We start from the raw sequence: 26252 nt of genomic DNA, 5'->3' as shown, positions 1-26252 counted from the left end.
AAAAAAAAAAAAAAAAAAAAAAAAAAGAAAACAAATCAGAGAAGAGGAGTAAGATTGTACGCGTGGAACATATCATAATCCAATTCGGAGATCGACGTGGCAAGCTTCAGATCCTTTAGTCTTGTTTTTTTCATCCTTTCTTCTCTATTGACAAACACTGCACAGAAACCCAAAATATTCAACAATGGCGCTGAGGCTGCCCACACAGCTGGCGAAACCTGGCGAGTTCCACTGGCGCCACCGTGACGCCTTCTCTTCCCGCCGTGCAATTGCTGCCACCGACGCTCTCTTCTCTACGTTTCCTTCCTCCGCCTCTCCCTGCGCTTCATCTTCGTCCGGTTAGTGCTCAGCTTCTTCTTCTCCATTGCTCAACAACTATTTGGCAGCTTCTTAGACTGGAGAGGATTTGTGATTCCGATTGTTATTATGTGTGTTTTGTGATGGTTTTGTGTTAGGGAGATCTTGTTTGCTACCGGTAGTTAGATGTACGGCTCAGCAGACTGGACCTGTGAATCTGGCGCCGGGGACACCGGTTGGGACGACTAGCATACTGGTGGTTGGTGCCACTGGAACCCTTGGTAGGCAGATTGTGAGACGCGCGTTGGACGAAGGCTACGAAGTTCGGTGTCTTGTTAGGCCTCGACCGGCTCCTGCTGATTTTCTTCGCGATTGGGGCGCCATAGTCGTCAATGTGTGTCTCATTCTAGATATTCATGTTTATATTCTTCGCTTCTGTTTAATTCCTTGCATTGATTATGATTCGTTAGATAATTTTTTAATTGCGTGTCAATACATTTGTGTTTAATCTGATTACGGAGGCTGGAACAATTTTGAACTTATGGCAGGCAGATTTAAGTAAACCAGAAACTATTCCTGCAACATTGGTCGGGATTCATACTATCATAGATTGTGCTACAGGACGGCCGGAAGAGCCGATTAAGACGGTGATTTTTATATTGAGCTGAATATTTTTATTATCACTTCTTGTTGCAACTTGCCATTTTCTGAATGTGCGAATAGCCCTTGAACTCCAACTAAACGCAGTTGCCTTTTCCAATTTTTGATAGCAACATTCTGTGACAATGTATTGTATAGACTAGACTTTGCAAGCCATTGAAACGAAATTGAGCGGACAATTGTTTTTCTGTTTAAAATTTTGGAAGTTTATGGTTTTATTTACTTGTAATTCTATTGTGTCATTATATTTGACTTCCGTGTTTTTTCCTATGTTGGTATCATTTTGGTCCAGTAGTTCTCAGCCCTTAATTACGCTATAATGATTATTACAGTACTTGTTATTCGCTAGACATCAGTGGCTTGAAGAATTGAGATGCTTTAGAGCAGCCTCCTACTAGGACCATCTCTAACAATTCCCCATCGTGGCTGCCTTGTAATCATAGTATAGCTTATTATATCATTTAACAGTCAGATTGAGAATCTAATGTTTTTTTAAGGCAATGATTAAAGTTAAATTTTAAGATGATTGCATGCATCATCTCATATGCCATATGATTAACTAATCACTGAATGTTGCACTCTGAGATTTGAAGTTCAACAAGAGTTCTTTTCAGAGCTTTTTGGTGATCTATGTCTTACCTGAGTTATCTTCTATTTAGGTAGATTGGGAAGGAAAAGTTGCTCTGATACAATGTGCTAAGGCTATGGGAATCCAGAAATATATTTTCTTCTCCATCCATAACTGTGACAAGCATCCTGAAGTTCCACTTATGGAGATCAAATATTGCACTGAGAAGTTTCTCAAGGACGCAGGCCTAAATCACATCGTCATTCGGCTATGTGGTTTCATGCAAGTAATTATCACCTTAATTGAAGCTCCAAGTTTTCTCCTTTTGGTTGCAGTTAGTCTTTTGAACTGTTTTGTCAGATTTATCTCACCCTCTCGGAGGACCTTTTTATATCAGAATCATTCATATAGTCTGTTCATGAAACTTACAAAACAAATAAAAGAAGGCAACAAATAAATTGAGATTAATCATTCTGGAAGTATAGTACTTATTATGGTATCTGTTCTTCAAGACGGTTCACTTTTGATGTGCAAGAACAGATGAATACTTTGTTGCCTCAAATAAAGGTATACTGAATATCAATTGGTTTTTTATATTCCTTGGATGTCTATCCATTTAATTGGCGTTCTAATTTGAGTTCTGGGTTTTATTTATTTATTTTCACATAGCTTTCATTTGGTACTTGAGTGTGATTACTGAGAAGAAATTCTTGTTTGTTCAGGGTCTCATTGGGCAGTACGCAGTACCTATTTTAGAAGAGAAATCTGTTTGGGGAACAGATGCTCCGACTAGAATTGCCTACATGGACACCCAGGTTTGTTTAACCATATTGCTTTTGATTGTTTCCCATGTAGCCATTATAAATGAAAAGTTCTAATATCTAATGTGTACTTTTATTAATTAGGATATAGCCAGGTTGACATTTATTGCATTGCGTAATGAGAATATAAATGGGAAACTTCTTACGTTTGCTGGCCCTCGAGCGTGGACAACTCAAGAGGTAAGCAGTCAAACCTTGGTTTCTTTAAGATAGACCATTTCTTTAAGCTACTCATTAAACCTGCCCAAAAGAGGGATTTTAGTTTCATCTATCAGATTGCTTGAATTTGAAAGGAAAAAGTACTTGTGAGTTGAGCTATGTCATCTGGACCTATATGACTCCTTTTTTTTGCCCACTAACGGTGAAATCAAGCAAAAACTTAAGTCTGGATCTTGTAGGAATGGCCGAAAATAGATATTAGATATTTTAGTAGAAACTTTTGCTATGAAGATAATTTCTTTCCTATATCTTGTGGTTTTTTAGGCAAATATGATCTACTATTTCCAATCTCAATATACTGATATGTTATTTTCATTAAATATTTGTTGCTCTGTTAGCGTTACATTCATCAGCGAGACTATTGTGTAATGTTGCCCCCAGAACAAAATGGCATGTGTTTTCTTAAGCTTCATTTTGTTTCCAGGTGATAACATTATGTGAAAGGCTTGCTGGACAAGATGCAAATGTTACTACTGTCCCAGTTTCAGTGTTGAGATTCACTCGTCAACTGACGAGGTTTTTTGAGTGGACAAATGATGTTGCTGATAGATTAGCATTTTCAGAGGTAAGCCTTTTTATTTATTCTAAAGTGCATCTCTTGAAGGCTGATTTTTCCCCTTTTCCAAAACACAAGGCAGTCTAGTCATTGATATTTGATAAGCTACAATGTTTTCCATTTTTTTTTTTTTTTTTTGGAATAGCTACAGCCGACTTAAAAGGATCCCCTTTCATTGATATAATCTTATTACAAAAATTAGGTTAAGTTACAAATTTTGGTCATAAAATTTCAAGTTTTTGTATGATAGGTCTTTGAACTTTAAAATGTCTTGAATAGATTTTTGAATTTTTTATTTTGTCTAACATGTCCACTAGTGTCTAATGAATCCCAAAACTTCTAGTTTAGTGTTTCATAGATCTTTGAACTTTGGAGATCTATTTGACATTTAGGAACCTATGAGACATAAAATGATCCTTTTTAAAGATAAGGGACCTAGATTCAAATCTGAAAGTTGAGGGGTTGAATGTGTAATTTTATAAAAAACTTAGCCCTTTCTTGCACGCAATTTCTTTTTGGGATGTGAACAGAATTCCCGTATGTTTTGGGACATCTTTCACTTGTTGGACTCTCTTAAAAGCCACAAACTGGGGTGCTTCAGGTCCCTTAGCTTGTAGGAGAATTTCTCGTCTTTCTGCTATGTAGAGATTTTTATTTTAGTGAAATAGTTTTTTATATGAAAGAAAAGAAAAATCCGAATCTGCTGGTGCCTAAATAGTTTAAATTATCGGGATGGAACAGAAATTTATGAAATTCCATAAGATGATTAATCTAACTTCAAAAGCCCATGAAGTTGCTTGGTATACATGGATCTTTTTCCATGAAGCTGCATAACAGTATACTTGTAAGGGAATACTATTAAAAAAAGGGAAAAGGAAGAAATTTTTATCATTGAAGAAGATCAAATGATGAGAGCGTGCCCGCGTTACAAGAAGTGGTGTTCAGATACTTTTATTATTTACGATCTACTTTTTTATTTAATCTCTTATTGGTGATACCTTCATTTAAAAAGGCCAACATCTCTTATTGGCGCATTTGTAGGTTCTTACGAGCGACACTGTTTTCTCTGTTCCAATGGCAGAGACATACAATCTCCTTGGTGTAGATGCAAAAGATATAATAACCTTAGAGAAATACCTGCAGGATTACTTCACAAACATTTTGAAGAAATTGAAGTATCTCAAAGCACAATCAAAGCAATCTGACTTTTTTATATGAAGTCAGTATGATTTGCAATGTAAATGAAGCTTTGTATGTATTTTAACACTTGACACATCGTAACTTCTTGTGCAAGGTATGCCATTCATTTTTCCATCTCTTCCCCTAACCCCATGTCCACCTATCTGTCTAGATTATCATGTTCGATTGTAGCCCGTGTAAATTTAATTGGTCGATTGCTGATTCATCGTGCTTTAGTATATATTTTTGTAGAAGTTGAAGTAAACCTCCCGCACCATAAATGTGAGAAAATTCATGTTGTACAACTTGAACTTTTATTCATAAATTTATGAACATCATTAACTTGTACATCTTAACGACAGTTAGAATGCTGGATTTTCCTGGAAAATCTATTGAGAGATCATTGAACAGATATTGACCGAGACAGGTTTAGGATGGGAGGAGGAGACCAGGTTCCTTTAATAATTATACCGAACCGAAGAAGAGAAGGCAAATAAGTTTGTGTCCTTTTCAAAATTAAAAGAAAGAAGTGAAGAAATGAAAAGGGAAGAACAGTTTGTCGAAGGACAGTCTTTCTCATTATTACTAATCTGTTTCCGGTGGAACAGACTGTCTGATTCCTTCAAAGTACTTCAAAGAAATTTCCTTGGCAATGGTGATGACAGAAAGAGGTACTTTACGCAATCCATTAGGCCTGTTGTCGTCGAGTCTACCCATTATTTCACAATGGTAATATTTAGCTAATACAGGTTGCCTGGAATCTCCTGCACACAACTTGTCAGCAATACTAAAGAAGCTGCAACTTAAATGCGGCAATAAAGTAAGGTATGCCCTCCAACTTATCTCTATCATACTTGTAATCTGTAGGTAATTTATTTTCACCTGGTACTGTTTTTTTTTTTTTGGAAGAAATGGATTTGCCCTCTTTGTATTTTTCTTTTGGTCTTTCTCTCAAGATTTTTAAAATGCATTTGTTATAGGTTTTCCTTTTGGGCTTCCTTCAAAATTTTTAAAATGCGTTTATTAGGGGGTTTTTCCTTTTGGGCTTTCCCTCAAGATTTTTAAAATGAGTTTGTTAGGAAGAAATTTTCATACCCTTATAAAGAATGTTCCGTCCTCCTCCCCAACCGATGTGGGATCTCACAATCCACCCCACTTCGGGGTCCAGCATCCTTGCTGGCGATCATTCCGTTCTCCCATCAATGTGGGACCTCCCAATCCACCCCCCTTCGGGGCCCAGCGTCCTTGCTGGCACACCGACTTGTGTCCATCCCTCTTCGAAGTTTAGCCTTTTCGTTGGCACATTGCCTGGTGTCTGGCTTTGATACCATTTGTAACGGCCCAAGTCCACCGCTAGCAAATATTATCTTCTTTGGACTTTTCTTTTCAGACTTACCCTCAAGGTTTTTAAAACGTGTCTGCTAGGGAGAGGTTTCTACACTCTATTAAAGAATGATTCGTTCTCCTCACCAACCGATGTGGGGCCTCACAAGTTGGAATTTTCTTCTTTTTTCAATTTTGTATAAATAAAAGTTGCTAACCGTTTAAATTGTTAATTCAAATTCATGATGATTTTAGTAACCTGGGGCTTTTGATAAAAGCTGAAGAGTAGCTTTTTATCATTGGAGTTTTTTGTTTCCTTGCACAAGTAAATCTCGAGTCATACTGAAAGTGATGGAAAGTTGAACTTGTTAAGGAACTTAGATATTGAAAAGCTATCTTACTCGAAGAGAAAAAGGATGAGAAAGAGAAGAGGAGATTCACTAATTGGTATGTGAGTGTGATAAAGGGGACCACTTTTAGATCAGGTTTTAAGCTTTAGCATAGAAGACAATAGAACTTTGTGAGGAGATGAGGAGGCTGACCGTGTCATGTCCAAGCAACCTACAGATAAGCTATTAGAGAGGAATTTGTCTCGGTAGTATAGCAAAACCAGCAGCCATTATTTCGTTAAGAAGCCTGATCAATATCAACGTAGCCATGAGGTGATATATCAGTACAGTAGGTAGCATTATGGCTACGAAACACTTTTAAATTATGCAAAATAGGCTGAGAGCTTTCTAATGGCACTCTGGAGAATCATGCACAATTTAGCTGTCTTTGTTGACATCAAAGCCCTAACCGTGTGAAATTATTATAGTTGCAAGGCCTCCACAATCTAAATATGATAAGAGTTTGGCATCAAAAAAGGAGTCGAGGTTATGAGCAATAAAGGTCACTGGACATAGGAGTAGAAATTGAGCATGCATTTTCTATGTTATTTTCTTCAAGTCAAAAAGTGTAATACTTTTGAGGTGGAATTTGATGATCTTGAGGGCACTAATGCCGAAAAAGTATTTTAGAGTCAAGTGGCCGTGAATTTAATGAACATAGATTGGTCTGTCCTTGAACTTTGGAACCAAGTTGCAGTAGACATGTCTTGATCTTGTCAAACCAGGAACATAAAGCCTTCTTTAAGCCCATCGGGCGCCTTGTTCAACTGATCAGTTTTTGACCCATCTTTATGAACATAAAATCCTTGAGATTTCTCCATGAGAACTCTCTCGTAGATCACCATCTCAGGGTTCAGACTTCCCCAATTCACTCATAAGGTCAGAGCTTCTATTACCCAAAATTTAGGTTGAAATGGAATATTACCCAGATCTTGAAAGTAAGGTTGAATAACCTTTTGCTATCATTAGCAACATATGATAGTACAATAGAGACCCTCGTTAGTTTACAACTTTCAATCTCGCTCTCGTGCTTCTTCAATTTTGTTCCACATTATTGCTTAAAATCGCGAATTTGCTCTCAATCTTGCTTAGTCTCTTTGTTTGAATGGAGAGAAGCAAAGAGGGCGCAGAAAAGAGGAGGGAGGGAGAAAGAGGAAGGAGACGAGAAAGAAGAGAGAGGGAGAGAATTTGTTTGGTTTTAACATTGAATTTATTTGGTTTTAACTTTAAGCACAATATGTCACGGTCGTATTTTCAACTGGAGACTCAAGCCCCATTCACATTTTTTGCCTGACTTTACAGCTTTATCAGACCTTAGTCGAGATTTATCTTGTCCACCGAACATCACTTGTGTATAATTTAAGCTTGTTCGATCATACACGCTGCATACACGTACATATTCACTTGTTTGTGACAATGCGGTTGCAAGCAAAATGCTATAAGACCAAAATTTTAGAAACCGGGTAATATTTCATTTGAACCCAAATTTGGGTAAGGGGAAATAGGCAATGACAAAAATGTGTATTATTCTTGGAAGACTCTTGGATAGGTGAAGCTTATTTTCCTGAAATCTATGCCTTGGCCAATAGCAAAAGTTGATCCATCAGTCAGATTTGGAAGTCTAGCTCGATGGCCACCATTTCTGAACCCTAAACTTTGATTAACTCGCCCATAGTGTCCTTCCTAGCATTATCATTATCCTTCTCCAGGCTTGAGGCCAGGCTCCTATACATGAACTTTATTAACCTTCTCCTTCTAATTTTTGGTTGGAAGGAGGTGTATTTTTCAGCAGCATATTGTTTTTTGTTTCTTTTCGTTTCTTTTCTTTTCTTTTCTTTTCTTTTCTTTTTTTTGACTGTCAAGGTGAACCTTGTCCTCATCTTTTTGTCACTATATGTCTTTTCTGACCACCATGTGCTAATGGGAAGGCTTTTTTTTTTTTTTTTTTTTTTTTTTTTTTTTTTTTTCCCCTTCTCAGTTTGATTCCAATTTAATTCCAATAACTTTTTAGGTTTGTGTCTGTAGGTTACTAAACTTTTAAAAGTCTTTAATAAGTTTTGGAATTTTCAATTTTGCATCTAACATACTCTTGATCTATTAAATATTTTTTTTAATTCACAAATCTAATAGACATAAATTGGAAGTTTAATATATTACTTTGTACCCAATTTAATTTTCTGTCTAGATTTGTTAATTTTAAAAAATATGATAAAATCGAAAGTTTAAAACATATTAAATACTTTTTTAAATTTCATAGACCAATTTAGCACAAATACTTAGTTGTAATTTAACCTTCAATTTGTTAATAAAATAGTTCTCATTGAAAGAGCAAGAAACAAAATGATTAGAAAATTTGATACCTTTATAAATATTTCGATATAAATTAATATAATTAGACAATCAAATAAGATAATATATATATATATATATTTTTTTTGAAAAATTCTTCCATTATGGATGTTCACAAACTGCTCCACACACGCAAACAACTCTCAGGAACAGTGCGTTAGGAATAACAGGTAAAAAAAATGTCTTTTAAATAAAATCAGTTGTACTATTTTAATTGTATTTAATTTAGTTTATTGAATGATATTTTTTTTGGACAGATTATTATTATGACTATTATTATTTTTTAGTTTTCAGAACTTATGGTAGATTTCTAAAAATATTGTTAATGTTCACGAGCTTGATTTTAAAGAAAAAAAAATGAAGTAATTATTAAACATGGCCTAATTTCTTTCGATAGGGACTTGTAAAGGTGGTGTGGAGCTGAAGTTAATGAACTAGAAAACTAGAACCCAGTAGGATGCTGATCCAATCTTGTGAGGACTAATTCACCAAGTGGGATGATCACCGGAAAAACAGAGTCCATCTCTTGAGGTATTTGATTTCTTTCATTCACATTCTCTCCCTTAAACTCTCCATATTATGAATTGAAGTAAACATAAAGCAAAGGCCAAAATCACAGCTGTGGAGCTGCTGGGTCCCTATTCTTTCATCTGTCTCATCTGTATGGCTTTTGAAATTAGTGAATGATGATTGAAGAATTGGTGTTTTTTTAAAAAAATTAAATTTCCTCATACTTTGAAGGAATGGCTTGTTGCTTTTTATTAGTAGTGCATGTCCCATCTCTTTCAATCAAAGTTTCCTTAGTGCGCATCTCTTTCATTCATTCATTCATTTCACTGATCAGTGTGGTTTGTAGGGTGGAAATGACATCATCCTCTCTCTCTCTCTCTCTCTCTTTCTGCTTTATGAATTCTGCATAAAATATTATGATTGGATTGCCTTTGCCCATATCTCACAAACCATTGCATAGCATGTTGAGTTTCGGATAATAACATTACAATCACTACAGACACAAAGTCTATTGCTTTGGCTTTTTACTATGTTATGCCATTTTTTTCACCCTTTTTCTTATGCTGGCTAGCTTTAAGTTCACCCTACCATATATTATCTTATTTGACTTGTTATATATCGACGTATTTTAAAATCGTGAGGCTGACAGCAATATATAACGGGCTAAAGTGAACAATATCTACTAAGGGTGAGTTTAGGCTGTTACAAATGATATCAGAGTCAAACACTGCACGGTGTGTCAGCGAGGACGCTGGACACTGAAGAGTGGTAGATTATAAGATCTCACATAAGTTAGAGAGGGGAACGAAACATTTCTTATAAGGGTGTGGAAACCTCTCCCTAACATACGTATTTTAAAACTATGAGGCTGATGACAATACGTAATGAGTTAAAGCGGACAGTATCTGCTAGCAGTAGGTTTAGGCTGTTATAAATGGTATCAAAGTCAATCACCGAACAGTGCGAGATATTTGTCGAAATATGACTAGATCCTCTCCATAGTAGATATGTTTTAATACCGTGAGACTAACAGAAATACGTAACGGATCAAAACAGACAATATATGATTAGCAGTGGACTTAACCTTCTTTTGACATGTGAACCACCTATTGTTTTAGGCTAGAAAGTTCTAAAAAGCTTACATGTTGTGAAGAGCCACTAATTCTTTGGCACATAGATGTTCTCTTCCAGTGGTTTTCTTTTTTATCTGTAGGTGAGATCTACTTAGAAGGGGGGAGGTGAACAAATTTTCACTTTTTATGCGGAAAAAAAAGAAGAGAGGTTTTGATATCACCTCTATTTGCACCCTTGGACTCTTTTAGGTCCTTTGTAACTCTCTCCAATAACCCACCTTTAGGAACTAATATATTACTATAGAACGGATCTGTTGCATCAAATATTAATAGGAATTTTCATTCTCTTTATGTCTATTTAGTAACCCTTTTGTTTTCTCTCGTAAATTTTTTTGTTTTCATTGCTCATGGAATATAAAAAAAGATACTAAAAGTAAATATAACTTTAACAAAACTAAAAAGTAACGGAATTGTCGGTAAACGTTATCTTCGTGATTGAGGTCTATTCTTGTATTGATGACATGTTACACAATCTTATTTTATATTCAACGTCAAAAATATCACGCATTTTTATATTTTCTTTATACTTTCTTGGTTTTTCCTTATAACAATAGTTTTTCTTTCCTTAAATTATTCTTCAATGACTTTGAAAATATGTTCTTAAAAGCTTAAACAAAGGGTAGAAGTGAGAGTACACCTTTCTTTCTTTTCTCTCTTTGTTGTTGAGGTTTATTATTCTTTGTTCACTTTATACTGTCACAAATATTGATACCCATCATTGTTTTCATTTGGATATGTCATTTCTCTTTACCTATGAACTTTATTTAACATTTGAATTGAAGCCTATTCAACTTTAGGGAGTATTAAATTCAAGTGACACCGTTTCTTACATAATACTTATTTCAATTAAAATTTTTCGTGCAGGTTCTTTGTATAGGTTAACTCGTTAAAGCATATATATTTGCAATAAATAGAACAAATGTTCAAATCTCTCTGCTAAAAGAAAGACAATCTAGCAATTATTACAAGCTACATGGTATAAGTGACTATTGCTATCAGATATTGTCAACTTTAGTCTATTACGAATTGTTGTTAGGTTTACGATCTAACGACTTCGAAACGTGTCTGTTGGGGAAAAAGTTTTTACATCTCTTGAATAAATTAATGCGTAAACTTTGGGAGTGTGAGAGTAAGAATAGATTGATTGAGAGAGATAGTGAAGAAAGTGAAAGTAAAAGTGAATGCCAATTCTCCATCCAAAACCCATTGCATTTACTCAAAAGAAGATGTCTTTATTAACAACTGCTTTGCCTTTGCCTTTGTATGACCTACTCGTATGGATATTCTCCACCGTTTAGGTTTAACGAGATTAACCGTGTTGATAAACCCTTTAAATCTACATGATAATTGATTATTCAACAAGATTAACACAATATATCTATCTTTTAATAACAGTTGAATGTAAACTCGAAAATTTGCATGCTACTAATAGCCACGAAAAACTTTTTAGTTTCGTTCTCATATATCCAACAATACAAAATAACTAGATAAGTTGTCACAGTCTTCTCTTTGATAAATATATTTGATCTTAAACTTTCAAATTTGTGTCTATTTAGTTTATAACAGATCGTGTAAAAATTTATTAAATATGTTAAACGTTCATAATCTATTAGACACAAAATTAAAAAATTAGAAGCTTTTCAAAGCAATTCTAAGATTAGGAGGTTGTCACCTTAATTTTTTCTTTCGACAAGGCCATGATTCATACATTGGATCCCAATTGATGATTTATATATATATATATATATATATATATATATATGTTTTACCATGTACAATGAGTTGCTAGCATGGTCACAATAATTTATTAAGGGAGTGAATGAAGGGAATCTAAAGTACTTGGGTGTATTATATTTTTTGACATTATAGATGAAAGATGAGATTCTTCACTACATTCTTCAATATGGACCTAAATGATCGTACAAAATCTCTGCACATTTTGCATGTGATAGATAAATATAACGATCATTTGTTATTATTGTAAGATCTCACATCGGTTGGAGAGAGAAACGAGACATTTCTTGTAAGTGTGGATACCTCTTCCTATTAGATGCATTTTAAAACTATGAGGCTTATTGCAATATATACGGGAAAAAGTGGACAATATCTGCTAGTCGTGGGCTTGAGAAACGTATAAAATTTAATTTTTTTTTTGCTTTCTTGTGAAATGTACTTTATGTTTCAAGAATATTTTATTTTTTAAAAAATTACAATATTACCCTTCATCTTTTATAAACGTTTCAAAATTACCTTAGTAGAAATCCTTTAGAATGTCAACTAACATAAGTTGAGACTTGAAATAGTACTAGATCTTTGCCAACCCGTACCAAGTTTTAAATTATACCACGCATTCAAACAGATTTCTATAAAAAATACAGTTTTGAAACGTTTATAAAAGGTGAAGTGTAATATAGTAACTTTTCCAAAGAACAAGGGTATTTTTGAAATAAATTATATCTCGATATTTGAATAAAGGTAGAGGATATGTAGTTCATGAATATCCATCTTTTGGTAGGGCTACAAACATTTATAGTCTTCCATGAAATGAAAAACTATGAGAAATTACACCTTTTCATCCCAACTTGTTCAAAGTCATATTGACTTTGTGGGATATTTTGATGATACAATTGACCAAACTTCATGCCATTATTAGGGGCTTTCAAGCCGATAGGTTTGGTGTATAATAATGTTATGCCTCCGTCGTTACATATCGTTATCAGTTTCACAATTTTAAAACGTGTCTGTTAGAGAGAGATTTTCACATCCTTATAAAGAATGCTTCGTTTTTTCACACTATAAAACATAAAATCATATTTTAATCTTTAAAATAAAGAGAAAAAAAAAAAAAAAAAAACCTTTTATTAATTTTTTTTATGACTAAAAAAATGAAAAAGGAAAAGATATTGAAAGCGAAGCAAAGTATGAAATGTTGTTTAAAGGAACTTCACATTGATTGATAAAACATGCTGAGTTTCAGTACCTCTACTTTTTTTTTTTCTTCTCTTTTTCTTTTTCTTTTTTAATTTTTTTTAATTTTTTTAATTAAATAGTTCATTTGATTTATTGCTCTATTATTGTGATTCATCATATTTCCACTTTTTCCCTTTTTTTTTTTTAAATTTATTTATATGGTCTCTTACTTGAACGACTTAGTTCACGTACTTTTAAATTTATAACAACTTACTCTTTAAACTTTTAGCAACGTAGTTGATAGATAAGATAAGGAACCACTACAAGGGGAGTAAGATTCAAATTACCTTGTTGATCGAATATCTCAAGGCAAGAACATTGTTTGAGATTCGAATCACTCCACAAGCAAGATTGATCATGTCGAGCTTGAATGATTCTACATGCAACCTAAACTACATAGAATTGCAAAGGAACTTAGTCATTGGCTAAAGAAGAGCACAAACGCTTCTTTTACTATATTTTCCAAGTCTCTTACACATACAACATACATAGCTTTATATAGCCTCAAAATGAAACTATTAAAGGTATTACAAGAGTTGTAACATTCATACTTAATGACCATAATTAACCATTATGTAATTGTAACCTATAGTAAATAAAGTCTTAAAATACATAAATGAAATACAATAACTCTAAATTGTAACCCACACAAAATTTATAACAATCAAACTTCATTCTTCTTCACTGTGGTATGAATTGAAACATCTTTTGATAATTTTGACAACCTTTTCTTCACATTTTCATTGAAATATATTGTATGATTGATATCTTTTGGTTCATATCAGTAGTAGTTATATTTTACATAATTTATAAGAATTTGGTAATATAATCGAGATTTAATGGAATTTCTTACTAAAAACTAATTAAAAATCAATTTTTTTACAAATTATATATGTTAATAAAGTTGACAGTTAATTTATGAATATATTATTAAAAGTATTATTTTTAAATCTTAATATAAAAAAAATCGCTTTGAAATTTGCATTATTTTTAAAACATTAATTTAAAAGAAAAAACTTGAGAGATGAGTAGTCCAAATGCTAGTAAATAATAATGTAAAAAAATATTTATAATTAATAAAATCAATTTAAATATAGTGTAATAATAAAACTTTGTAATTTAAAATAAATTAAAAAAAACATAGGGTAATTAAATTATTACAAATTTAAAAGTTGTTCTAAAATTAAATTGTTATATTTTTATAAATATAAATTTTTATTTGTATGGAATGGAATATTTTGAGAATATTCTTGTGGGGGCAATATAAATAGAAGTGAGGGTAAAAAAAAGAGTGAAGGGTAAAAAGTAAAATTGAGTAGACGGAAGGAATTTACTAGAAAAATACGAGTAACAAAATATGGTAACTTTTCCTTTTATAGAATTTTGTTAAAGAGATATATTTTACTAAAGCTGACATGTCATGTTTTCACAAGTACTGTAATAACTTTGTCAATAATAATAATAATAATAATAATAATAAAAAGATGAGTATAAACTACTTTAGAAAGTGGATAAACCAATAAATTTAGGCTAAATTAATAAAAAAAATTATAAATTTTTTATAAAAAAATAATACTTCAAAAATTTTAAAAAAAATTATAAAAAATACAATTAGTAATTTATTTTTAAAATATTTTTAACTTTAAAAAGTGTTTAATAAATATTATCGAACTTTAAATATCTTCGTTTGATACCGTTCAACTTTTGTAAAAAGTTTGAAAATATTTATATATAATAAATACCGATGAAAATTTAAAAATAACATTTAACACCCTTACCTTTATTTAAAAAAAGTTTTAAAATTTTTTTATCGTCAATATATAAACGAAACGACACTTTATAAATTATATCCAAACATTTTAATGTTATTTTTGAAAGTCCACCAAATAACTTGAAATTATTTTTTAAAAAAAAGTTTTTGAAATTTTTGAAAATTATAAAGTATTTTTGAGTTTTTTTTTGAAAGTTTAAGGGATTTTTGGACCAATAAAACTAACAAAATTAACTGTAATAATATTTTTAATTTTTTTTAGATTTTTAAGGGTATTATTGAAACTTTTGATAATTTATAGGTATTTTATAGACAAATACAAAATTGAAAGATATTTTTACTAATCTAACCATATATTTAAGCGTTATTTAATTAATTTTTTATTTTACTAAATATTTGTTAGAAAAAAGATTTATCTCCCTATTCAATTATATATGACAACAGAACCGATTATATATGACAAGTGAAGTCTACGAGCGTTCATTGAATGACCGAACCATGAATTTCTTAAACTTTTATTTCTTTCCTTTTCTCTTTAATGAGAAAGAAAAGGGCATTAAATGCTTTATTGCTACAATTCTTAGCAATAATGTGATATAAAAGGACTTTTTTTTATTATTATTATTATAAATAATACATATATTATTTTCTTTAAAACTGAAAAATATTGGTTATAATATTGTAAATACTTTTAAAAAAATGTGTATAATTTATATAAATTAAAATGCAAATTTATATCATAATTTTCTTAAATAAACTTTATTGATTTAGAAACATTCAAATTCCAAAATAAAAACGATTCACATTTAAGGTGGTTATATTATTAAGAAAAAGGACAGAAATTTAATTAACGTCATATAAATAATTATACAAATTGGATTAAAAAAAAATATATTTGTATAATAGAATAGTTATTACCCATAAAATATAAAAATAAAAAAAATACAAATATATTTTTCTAAATTTGTATTTATTTGATTGGTTAAGTCACTTTTGATTTATTTTTTTTAATTTAAGATTTATTAGATATAAAATTTAAATTTATTATAAATTACAATGTTTATATATCTAATCTTGACTAAGGTTGAAGACGAAGAACAACTTACTGATTTAGTCTTATTTTTATATGCAGTCTTTTTTTTATTGGTTTATTATAATAATTTACTAATATTTTATCCATTTAAGACCAATTGAATTAGAAATTTATTAAATATTTAAATTTCAAATTTAGTTATAATTTTATATTCAACAAATTTTCAAAATTTTAAATTTATGTATATGAAGATATTGATTTATTTGATTTTTTTTTAAAAAGTCTACTAATCTAACGTAAATTCAAAAATCAATTTATATATAATAAATTAATTAGGCTATAAAAAAATTTGATTTTTCTATCAGGGTGTTAAAATTTTTCTCTAGTAGACGCGTTTTAAAATCGTGAGATTGACAGTTATACATAATGGACAAAGATAGGCAATATCTATTAGCGATGAGCTTGAATTGTTACAAATGGTATTAGAGCCCGACATTATGAGGTGTGTGAGCTAACATTCAGGGTATGAAAATCTCTGAACCCTAAGCCTGATGTTTATGCATGTCAAAGCAGACAATATAAATTCTAAAAATAACATTTTTAATTTGAAATTTTAAAATATATAATTACATTACAAATAAATAAAAAAATATATTTTTATTATAAACCCAATTCATTCTTGTTAAATTAAAATATGTATAATAAATCATAATTATATAAATTTTTTTATCACAAAACTTATTCATAAACAAATTAATAAGAATTTATAATGAACTTATCATTTAATAGGTAACATTATGATATCATAACTATAATAATGTTTAAATTGAATTCCTATTTTCATTTCCTGACAAAAAAAAAAAAAAAAAAATCCATACAACTGGAAATTACGGAATTGACATCCATAATTTTTTAATTATTTTTTTGGCATCACTACCAATACTGGAAGAAGATGTCTGTTGCAGGAGCAGAGAAAGAACCAGCGGCGGACGATCGGTCAACTTCAAGTCAATCTCAATCCCCAAATTTCCAGATTTTCTTTCCAAACCCAAACTCTGTTCTTAATCCCTCTGTTTAATCTCACATAATTTCAGCTCAATTTCCTCTTCCAGATAAGAACCCCCACGTACGCCCACTCCACATTCACCTCTTCTTCTTCGATTATCCATTTCCCTGCCCAGATCTCTCGACAACCTCTGATCTTCATGTTTCTTCGCTAAGACAAACCCGAAAAACCCATTTGGGGTTGTCGGATTTTCTGTTTTTCTCTGATTCTTTGCTGTTTATACCGTTTTTCTTTGATGGGTTGCGCCACTTCCAAGCTCGACGACCTCCCTGCCGTAGTACTCTGTCGCGACCGTTGCGCTTTTCTTGACGAAGCGATTCGGTTTCGCCACGCGTTCGCTGAGGCTCATACGGCGTATATTCTCTCTCTCCAAGCGGTTGGGAAATCTCTGCACAATTTTATTGAACCGGGTTATGTTTATTCTGAGCCCTCTTCTTCGCCTAACCTCAAGCTTCCTAATCAGAGAAAGGGCGACTCTGATCTTCAACCTTCTAATTCCCCTCTCCATCGTTTATCTCACTCCAATTCCAGTTCCCATCTCCATTTACCCTCCGATTCCGACGATGATTCCAGTTCCCTTTGTTGAACACAACTCACTGTGGGAAACACTCGCTCTCTTTATTAAGACCAATCGAGAAGAGAATACAAGACACTCTGTAGAATACTTCTGCTTTTTATTGTTTTTAGATTTCTTGGATGAATAACCTAGGTAGGGTGGGGATATTTATACTAAGAGTAAACAATCTATATTTAACCAATCTAAATCTAGACCTAACCGATTTGAATCTAGACCTAACAAATTGAATCTTTCTCCTAAAATATCTACATCTCTTTCTCCTAAAATCTCTACTAAAATAAATATACTGGGCTCGTACAATTAGGCTTGACTCTATTGGGCTAGTACAATTATTGGGCTTGACTCTATTGGGCTAGTGATGATATTTCAACACTCCCCCTCAGCACTAGTCCTCATTCGCTGCATCATGTTGAGCTGACAGCGAAAGCTCTCATGTTTGCTAGTATTCAACCCTTTTGTAAACAAGTCTGCCACTTGGTCATCTGTCTTGATCTGCTGCATCTCAATTTCTTCCTTTAGGACCTTCTCTCTAATGAAATGGTAGTGCACCTCCACATGCTTTGTTCTAGCATGAAACACTGGATTTTCTGCAAGGCGAATCGCAGATTGGTTGTCGCAAAGAAGTGATATTGGATAGTCAATTTTCTGGTGCAAATCTTCCATCAAGAGTTTTAGCCATGTACTTTCCTGGGCTGCTCCAGCCGCTGCTCTATACTCTGCTTCTGTAGTTGATAATGATACTGTTGGTTGTCTCTTGCTACACCAAGAAATTGTTCCCGAACCAAACTTGAACACATACCCAGTGGTTGACCTCCGAGTATCGTGGTCTCCTGCATAGTCAGCATCACAGTATCCAACTAGCTTGCAGTCTTTGCTTCTTTTGTACAAAAGACCATAGTCGATTGTACCTTTGATATATCTCAAGATCCGTCGAGCTGCATCCAGATGAGGCTTCTTTGGACTTTGCATGTATCGACTCATAACCCCAACTGCATACGAGATATCAGGTCGAGTTAAAGTTAGGTAGATAAGACTACCTACTAGTTGTCGGTACGTTGTTTCATCGTTCAACTCTTTGCCTTCATGTGCACAAATCTTGGCATTTATCTCCATCGGTGTTGAAACTTGCTTGCACTCTAACATGTTGAACTTCTGAAGCATGTCTCTGGTATACTTTTGTTGGCAGAGAAACAGTCCTTCATCTGTGCGATCAACTTCTAGGCCTAAGAAGTGTTTAAGCTCTCCTAGCTCTTTCATCTGAAAGCGTATTGATAAATTTTCTCTTGTTTGATAAATTTCTCTTTCATCGTCCCCGGTGATAATCAAATCGTCCACGTAGACCAACACAATTGTCAAATTTCCTTCTCTTTCTTTGATAAATAGGCTTGAGTCTGCATGCGCAACTGAATAACCACTTTGGGTAAGAAATTCAGCAATCTTACCATACCAAGCTCTCGGTGCTTGTTTCAGTCCATAAAGAGCTTTTCTAAGCTTGCATACATAATTAGGATTAGCTGCACTCTCAAATCCCTTTGGTTGGTTCATATAAATCTCCCTGTCTAGCTCTCCGTGCAAGAAGGCATTCTTCACATCCATTTGCCACAGTTTCCAATCTTTACTTGCTGCGAGTGCTAGCAGAACTCGTACGGTAGTAATCTTTGCCACTGGACTGAATGTTTCATCATAATCTAGTCCATATTGTTGAGAAAATCCTCGAGCCACGAGTCGAGCCTTGTATCTCTCGATTGATCCACCCGGTCGACGCTTTATTTTATAGACCCACTTGCAAGAGACGGGTTTGATATCTCCTAGTCTTGGCACTAGTTCCCAAGTTTGATTATGCTCCAAGGCTATAATTTCTTCCTCCATCGCTTTCTGCCAAACCGAGTTTTGTGATGCTTCTTCATATGTCTCTGGTTCGTAAACTCTATCTTCTACAATAGCTGCATTTGCATACTTAGGATTTGGCCTTCGGATTCTATTTGATCGCCTAAGTTGTTGATGTGTTGTTTCATTTTTATCAGATTCGCTTGATTGAGTCACCTCCTGCTTGTCAATATCAATGTCGCTTGGATTTTCAGATGCATCGACATTTGATTGAATTTGTGTAGTTTGCTCCCCCAGCTTCTGTTGTAGAATTTCTTCAATGTTTGAATCTGATAAGACTTTCTTCTCCGAGGACCACCATGTAGATGCTTCATCAAAAACTACATCTCTTGATGTATAGTATTTTCCACTTGTTGGATCACAGCACCTCCATCCTTTTCTTTGATTGTCGTATCCAACAAATACACACTTGACTGCTTTCTTGTCAAACTTGCTACGTAGATGGTCAGGCACAAATACATAGCAAACACAGCCAAATACTCGGAAGTAACTAATTGTAGGTTTCATATCCCATAGTATCTCAAATGGTGAGACGAACCCTAGCTTTGGTTGAGGAAGCTTGTTGATCACATGGGCAGCAGTTCGCATAGCTTCAGCCCAAAATCTTCCTGGAACGTTCTTTGCGTGTAACATGCTTCGACAGGTTTCTGCAAGGTGTCGATTCTTTCTTTCTGCTACACCATTTTGTTGTGGCGTGTTGGCACATGTAAATTGACGTCGTATCCCACACTCGTGTAAATATTGATCGAACTCATCTGACGTGTATTCTCCGCCATTGTCTGAACGTAGACAACGAATCTTCGCTCCTACTTCTCCTTCGACCATCATCTTGAATTCTTGAAACTTTGAGAACGTGTCAGACTTTTCTTTCATAAAGAAAATCCACACATATCTTGAGTAGTCGTCAATAAATGTCACCATATACCGCATTCCGCTGATCGATGCTTGTTTGACTGGGCCGAACAAATCAGAGTGAACTAACTCTAATGGTTTCTTTGCTTTGAAACTTGACTCTTTGTATGGTAATTGATGAGCTTTACCATACTGACATCCAGCGCAGACAACGTCTGTTTTGACTTCCAGTTGTGGTAGACCTTTGAGCATAGATTTCTCCATAATCAGCTTCAACTTATGGTAGCTAATATGTCCCAATCTTGCATGCCATAGATCTGTCGTCTCATTCTTTCGGGTCTTGTCAACATAGGCAGACTCTGCAGATAGAACGTAGACAGACTCCACTCTTCGTCCTTCTATCGTCGGCTTTCCTATTATCTTAACATCTTGATAAACTTTTACATCTTCTGGCCCAAACAAGACATAGCTTCCTGATGTTGTTAGTTGTGACACTGACAACAAGTTCTTCTTTATACCCGGTACATGATAAACATTATGTAGCGACACTGTATCAGACTTATTGCCAGGCATGATTGTCGTATTGCCGATTTGAGCAATTGATAACTGTGTGTTATTTGCTGTACGTACCATACGACTTCCTTTGTACTCTTTCTTGTCTTGCAATTTTCTCTGATCGCCAGTCATGTGATTTGAACATCCTGAATCAACGATCCAGTCATTCTCATAGTTGATATGGTCTTCCATTGTCGCCATGAGTGCTAGCTCGTCTTCTTCTATGGGACATAGTACCTCTGCATCCCATTCATCTTCTATCTTCTTTTTGGATATTGCCACATTGTTTTCAATGGTCTTTTTCCTGGACCAACAATCTCTAGACATATGGCCCTTTTTCCCGCAGTTATAGCAAATACCACCAAATCTCGTTCTTTGAAAACTCTTGTTGTCGTTCTTCTGAGCTCTCTCAGGTTGTGCAATCCCTTGGTGGCTTCTTCTTTTGTCACCATTGTATCCACGTCTGGTAGACGGCCTATTATTGCTCTGACTTTCACTCGTGTAGAGTGCTTCTTCACCCTTCAACGTGAAGCCTCCCATTTGTTTAGCCATGGCTTCTTGGCTGGCTAACAAATTTTCGAACTCTACCAGTGATGGTTGAGTGGGCCATCCTTGTACAGCAGCAATGAAGCTTCGATATTCTGGTCGCAATCCGTGGATTATAATCCTCTTCATTCGAGATTCTACAATGGCGGACTTTGGGTCTAGTTCAGTAATCTCCCGACAGATCGATTTGACCTTGTGGAAGTACTGAGCAATCGTCATATCACGTTGTGAAATTGACAACAACTCATTCTCCAGAAGTTGTAGTCTCGTATCATTCTTCTTTGAGAACAACATCACGAATGTGTCCCATGCTTCTTTCGGTGTCTTGTCATCCCAAATATGTTCTAACATCTCTTCTCCGATGGTGGTCTTCAAGGCAAACATTGCTTTGCCTGCTTTGATTCTCCATTTGCGCAAGGCGTCGTTAGAATCCTCCTCTGGCGGCGTAGTTTCACACCCGCCAACGATCTCCCAAAGATCCTGTCCTTGTAAATAGGACATCATGCATGTTGCCCACGTGTTGTAGTTGTTGTTGTTGAGTTTCTTAATTCCTCCAACGATTTGGAAATCACTCATCGTGTTGGCCATACCTCAGTAATACCAAACAAGTTCTTTTGACACAAGACTTGCAGAGTCACAGACTTCTCACGACACAAAAGAAACTCACTCACCACTAATCTCAAGAAATCGTTTCTGATGTGGAAGATCAGGCAGAGCTGCAACCACAGAGCATACTAAGGATTCCAAGAGATCAGATAACCTACACTAACCTCGCTCTGATACCAAATGTTGAACACAACTCACTGTGGGAAACACTCGCTCTCTTTATTAAGACCAATCGAGAAGAGAATACAAGACACTCTGTAGAATACTTCTGCTTTTTATTGTTTTTAGATTTCTTGGATGAATAACCTAGGTAGGGTGGGGATATTTATACTAAGAGTAAACAATCTATATTTAACCAATCTAAATCTAGACCTAACCGATTTGAATCTAGACCTAACAAATTGAATCTTTCTCCTAAAATATCTACATCTCTTTCTCCTAAAATCTCTACTAAAATAAATATACTGGGCTCGTACAATTAGGCTTGACTCTATTGGGCTAGTACAATTATTGGGCTTGACTCTATTGGGCTAGTGATGATATTTCAACACCCTTCACCATTCCGATCACTCTTCGCCGTTGCACCAGACCCACGGCGATTTTCTTGACTACCCAGATGGGAATTGCGGTGGTTTTGTATCCAGCGGTGGCGGTTTTGTGCAGATGAACTATATGAAGAACAATGCGATGCAGTCGGTGGTGCATCAACAGATGCCAATTAATACAGAGAGGGTTTATCAAATGGGTGAATCTGCCTCTTCCTCTGGTTATTATCCTTATCCGAATAATGGGTATTCTAATTATGGCGGTGGTTATGGTGGATATTACGGTTCTTCGTCATCGAAGCCACCACCGCCGCCGCCTTCTCCGCCGAGAATCTCCGCTTGGGATTTCCTTAACTTCTTTGAAACTCCGGCTGTGGGGAACTACTACGGCAGCTACACGCCGGGGAGGGATCCGAGAGAAGTGAGAGAGGAAGAGGGAATTCCGGAATTGGAAGATGTACGGTATTACCAACCGGTGGTTGTGAAGAAGGTACACGGCGACCATAACTTCGCCGAGGATAGCGGCGGGAAGTACTCTAAAGCGGCCGTGGACGACCCATTAAAGGTAGTTAACAAGAACGTCGCCGCCGCGGCTTATCAGACGAAGCCCAGCGCTACAGTGGAAGATTCCGTGCAATATGAGATGGGAGTTGTTAATAAGAAGCTTGAGGGCCATGGCAATGGAGCTCCTTCTAGCTCTGCAGCACTCAAAAGGGGAGGTGGTTCAAGGGATGTTTATGAAGTGGTGAAAGAAATTGAAGCTCTGTTCAAAAAAGCCTCAGAGTTCGGAGATGAAATCGCCAAGATGTTGGAAATGGGTCAGCTCCCTCATCAACGTAAACATGGTAAATTCAACATTGAAACACAACTTAAATTGTTCATGGAAGTTTGCTTTCCAAGATACTGATGGGTTTTGTATTGATCAGCATTCTTGGCTCGACCGCCCGCTTCACGGCAGAGGGCCAAGCCCTCTGCTATGGCTGGTGCTGCTGCTGAAGTCGTCTTTGTTGAGGATATTGGTATGAGATCTGGAAATCTTTCAGCTACCTTGAAGAAATTGTATATGTGGGAGAAGAAACTTTATAATGAAGTGAAGGTATGTATGTTCTTCGTTGATTTAAGCTACTTTTGCAGGGGATTGTTGGGAAATCTGAGTCTTTTTGCTCTGGTTAATGCTAGTTCATGTTATTGATTGTATTGATATATTTCTGTAGGGAGAGGAAAAGATGCGGATGAGCCACGAGAGGAAGCGACGTCAGCTCAAACGTTTGCACGAGAGAGGTGCCGAGGCTAAGAAAGTTGAGGCCATTCAAACATCCATAAATACGTTGTCGACGAACTTGAAAATTGCGATTCAGGTGGTCGATAAGATTTCCGAGACGATAAATAAGATTCGGGATGAAGAACTGTGGCCACAAGTTAACGAACTGATTCAAGGGTATGTGAGAATATTACTTGAACATGGGGCGTTGGTTATTGTGAAATCTGGAACGAAACATTTCTTATAAGGGTGTGGAAATCTCTCCTTAGTAGACGGTGTTTTAAAACCTCGAAGGGAAGCCTGTAAGGAAAACCCAAAGAGGACAATATATATTAGCGGTGTGTTAGCGAGGACGCTGGCCCCTAAGGGGTGGATTGTGAGATCCTACATTGGTTAGAGAGGGGAACGAAGCATTCCTTACAAGGGTGTAGAAACCTCTCTCTGCTAGCGAGGGTTTGGGCTGTTTCTCAGTCGTTAAAAATATGAGAATGTTATTGTGTTCGCTCTGATCTTACCTGTTTCGTTTTCTCAACATTGTTTCCTCAGTCGTTAAGCGTGTAATGCATGTTGATTGCAGGTTAACCAGGATGTGGAAAGGTATGCTCGAATGCCATCATGCTCAGTTCCAAGCGATTAAAGAATCGCATGGTTTAGGTCATATTAGATCAGGTGGAAAGCCTAGTGATTTCGATCTTCGAGTGACGTTGCAACTCGATCACGAGCTTATTAGCTGGACAACTAGTTTCTCAGGTTGGATAAGCGCCCAGAAAAACTTCATGAGATCCTTGAACAATTGGCTGCTGAAATGTCTTCTGTATGAGCCTGAAGAAACACCTGATGGGTTCGTTCCTTTCTCACCGGGCAGGATTGGTGCACCACCCATCTTTGTAATCTGCAACCAGTGGTCACAAGTACTTGACAGATTCTCTGAGAAGAAGGTAGTTGATTCTATGCACGTGTTTGCTAAGAGCGTTCTTCAAATATGGGAGCATGATAAGCAAGAAGTGCGAAAGACGATGATAACGAACAAGGATCTCGAAAGGAAAGCGAAAAGAATCGATCGAGACGACCAAAAGTTGCAGAAAAAGATACAGGCATTGGACAAGAAACTCATTATGGTCACTGGACATGTGCAAGGAGATGGCACTAGCAGCTTGCAGGCAGGTCTGCAGTCCATTTTCGAGGCGCTCGAGAGGTTTGCAACTGACTCCATGAAAGCTTACGAGGAGCTTTTGCAACGGAGCGCCGAAGAGAGTGCCAAGACAAGAGTATGAAGAAGGTCACTTGTTTCTTGTGATTTGAATCATCATTATACTGCCAATGACAACACCATCAAAAAGTTCGACTGGAACTCCGACTGTAACAGCCCAAGTCTATTGCTAACCGATATTGTTATTTTTGTGCTCTTCCTTTCAAACTTTCCTTCAAGGTTTTAAAATGCGTTTGGTAGGTAGAGGTTTCCACCTCTTATAAAGAATGTTTTGTTCCACTGTCCAACCGATATGGGATCTCACAATCCCACATTGAGCCAGACACTGGTGTCTATGCTGAGTCTCGAAAGGACGGGGACTGTGAGATCCCACATTAGTTGGAGAGGGGAACAAAGCGTTCTTTACAAGGGCGTGGAAACCTCTTCTCCTAGCAAACATGTTTTAAAACCTTGAGGGAAAGCTCGGAAAGAAAAGTCTAAAGAGGACAATATCTGCTAGCGGTAGTTTAGGCTGTTACATCGACCATATTACTCCACGGACTGAAGTAACCAACTTGGTTGCAGATCATGCAGTCCCTACATATCACATTTGAAATGGCAGTTGCTGTTACATTCTGCAGACAGACTCAGAAACTCAACACAACACAAGGTGTCTGCCATTGACCGAACTTAACAGTGTTCGGTTTTTCAGTCGGGAGGGTTACAAAAGCCGTGGCTATCAGTCGAGGCCGGGCTGATGTATCTGCACACAAGAAAGAAGAGGAAGAAGAAGAAGAAGAAGAAGAAGATGAGGCAGTGCAGTGGAGTGCAGCTGAAAAGGACAGACATTATGAGTCACGAGAGCTTAGGCAAAGAAATGAATGTGAAAAGGAAAGCTGTAATAACATTGAATCTCTGTGTCCCTCAATTATTTGATGGTTTTGTGCAGTTTTTGTGGATACAAACAAACAAAACCAGACATGGTTTGGCTTTGGAATAATTTTTTAACCTTCATTTTTTGTTTCTACAACCTCATAACATTTTTTTCGTGGGAATATAAGATTTTTAGTTAAATTACTTACACGAGGATCAGTCGACGAGGATCGGTCCTTTAGCGAGGTAAGGAATATCTCGTCAAATATGTCATGCTATGGAGAGGAATATCTCGAGTCTCTTGTAAGACAACAAAGTGCAATGAAATACTCTGATCCGAAGGCTACGAACTTAGAAATGGAGAGATAAGGGAAGAAATGACCTTTGAATCAAATTATTTGACTTTCATAAGCATTTTTAGGTACTTTCAGATATTATCTTCTAAGATTTACTTTGTTTAAATTTTCACATATAGGAAAAATGTCTCGCTAGCATACTTTTTTGCAACAATTTTGTT

General features: G+C 35.4%; 2 protein-coding genes and 1 long non-coding RNA gene across 3 annotated transcripts; all 3 read left to right on the top strand.

Annotated features, from left to right (window-relative positions):
- The first annotated feature begins 127 nt into the window (after positions 1-127).
- LOC111483591 (uncharacterized protein ycf39-like) lies at positions 128-4607 on the top strand. Its single transcript, XM_023129786.1, has 8 exons — positions 128-338; positions 456-691; positions 846-944; positions 1617-1811; positions 2248-2340; positions 2431-2526; positions 2990-3130; positions 4163-4607. Exons 1-8 carry the CDS (start codon positions 185-187, stop codon positions 4337-4339), a joined length of 1191 nt encoding a protein of 396 aa, XP_022985554.1. The 5' UTR covers positions 128-184; the 3' UTR covers positions 4340-4607.
- A 3853-nt stretch (positions 4608-8460) lies between these two features.
- Positions 8461-9150, top strand: LOC111483592. The gene is made up of 2 exons (XR_002718393.1): positions 8461-8531; positions 8759-9150. It is a non-coding gene; the product is annotated as an uncharacterized LOC111483592 (long non-coding RNA).
- A 7562-nt stretch (positions 9151-16712) lies between these two features.
- LOC111483590 (nitrate regulatory gene2 protein-like) lies at positions 16713-25877 on the top strand. The gene is made up of 5 exons (XM_023129784.1): positions 16713-17419; positions 22418-23257; positions 23339-23508; positions 23627-23850; positions 24251-25877. Exons 1-5 carry the CDS (start codon positions 17080-17082, stop codon positions 24945-24947), a joined length of 2271 nt encoding a protein of 756 aa, XP_022985552.1. The 5' UTR covers positions 16713-17079; the 3' UTR covers positions 24948-25877.
- Positions 25878-26252: the final 375 nt, after the last annotated feature.

The sequence above is a fragment of the Cucurbita maxima genome, unplaced genomic scaffold (genome assembly GCF_002738345.1).
Source record: "Cucurbita maxima cultivar Rimu unplaced genomic scaffold, Cmax_1.0 Cma_Scf00009, whole genome shotgun sequence".
NCBI lineage: Eukaryota > Viridiplantae > Streptophyta > Magnoliopsida > Cucurbitales > Cucurbitaceae > Cucurbita > Cucurbita maxima.
This window is presented reverse-complemented; position numbering and strand designations above follow the sequence as displayed.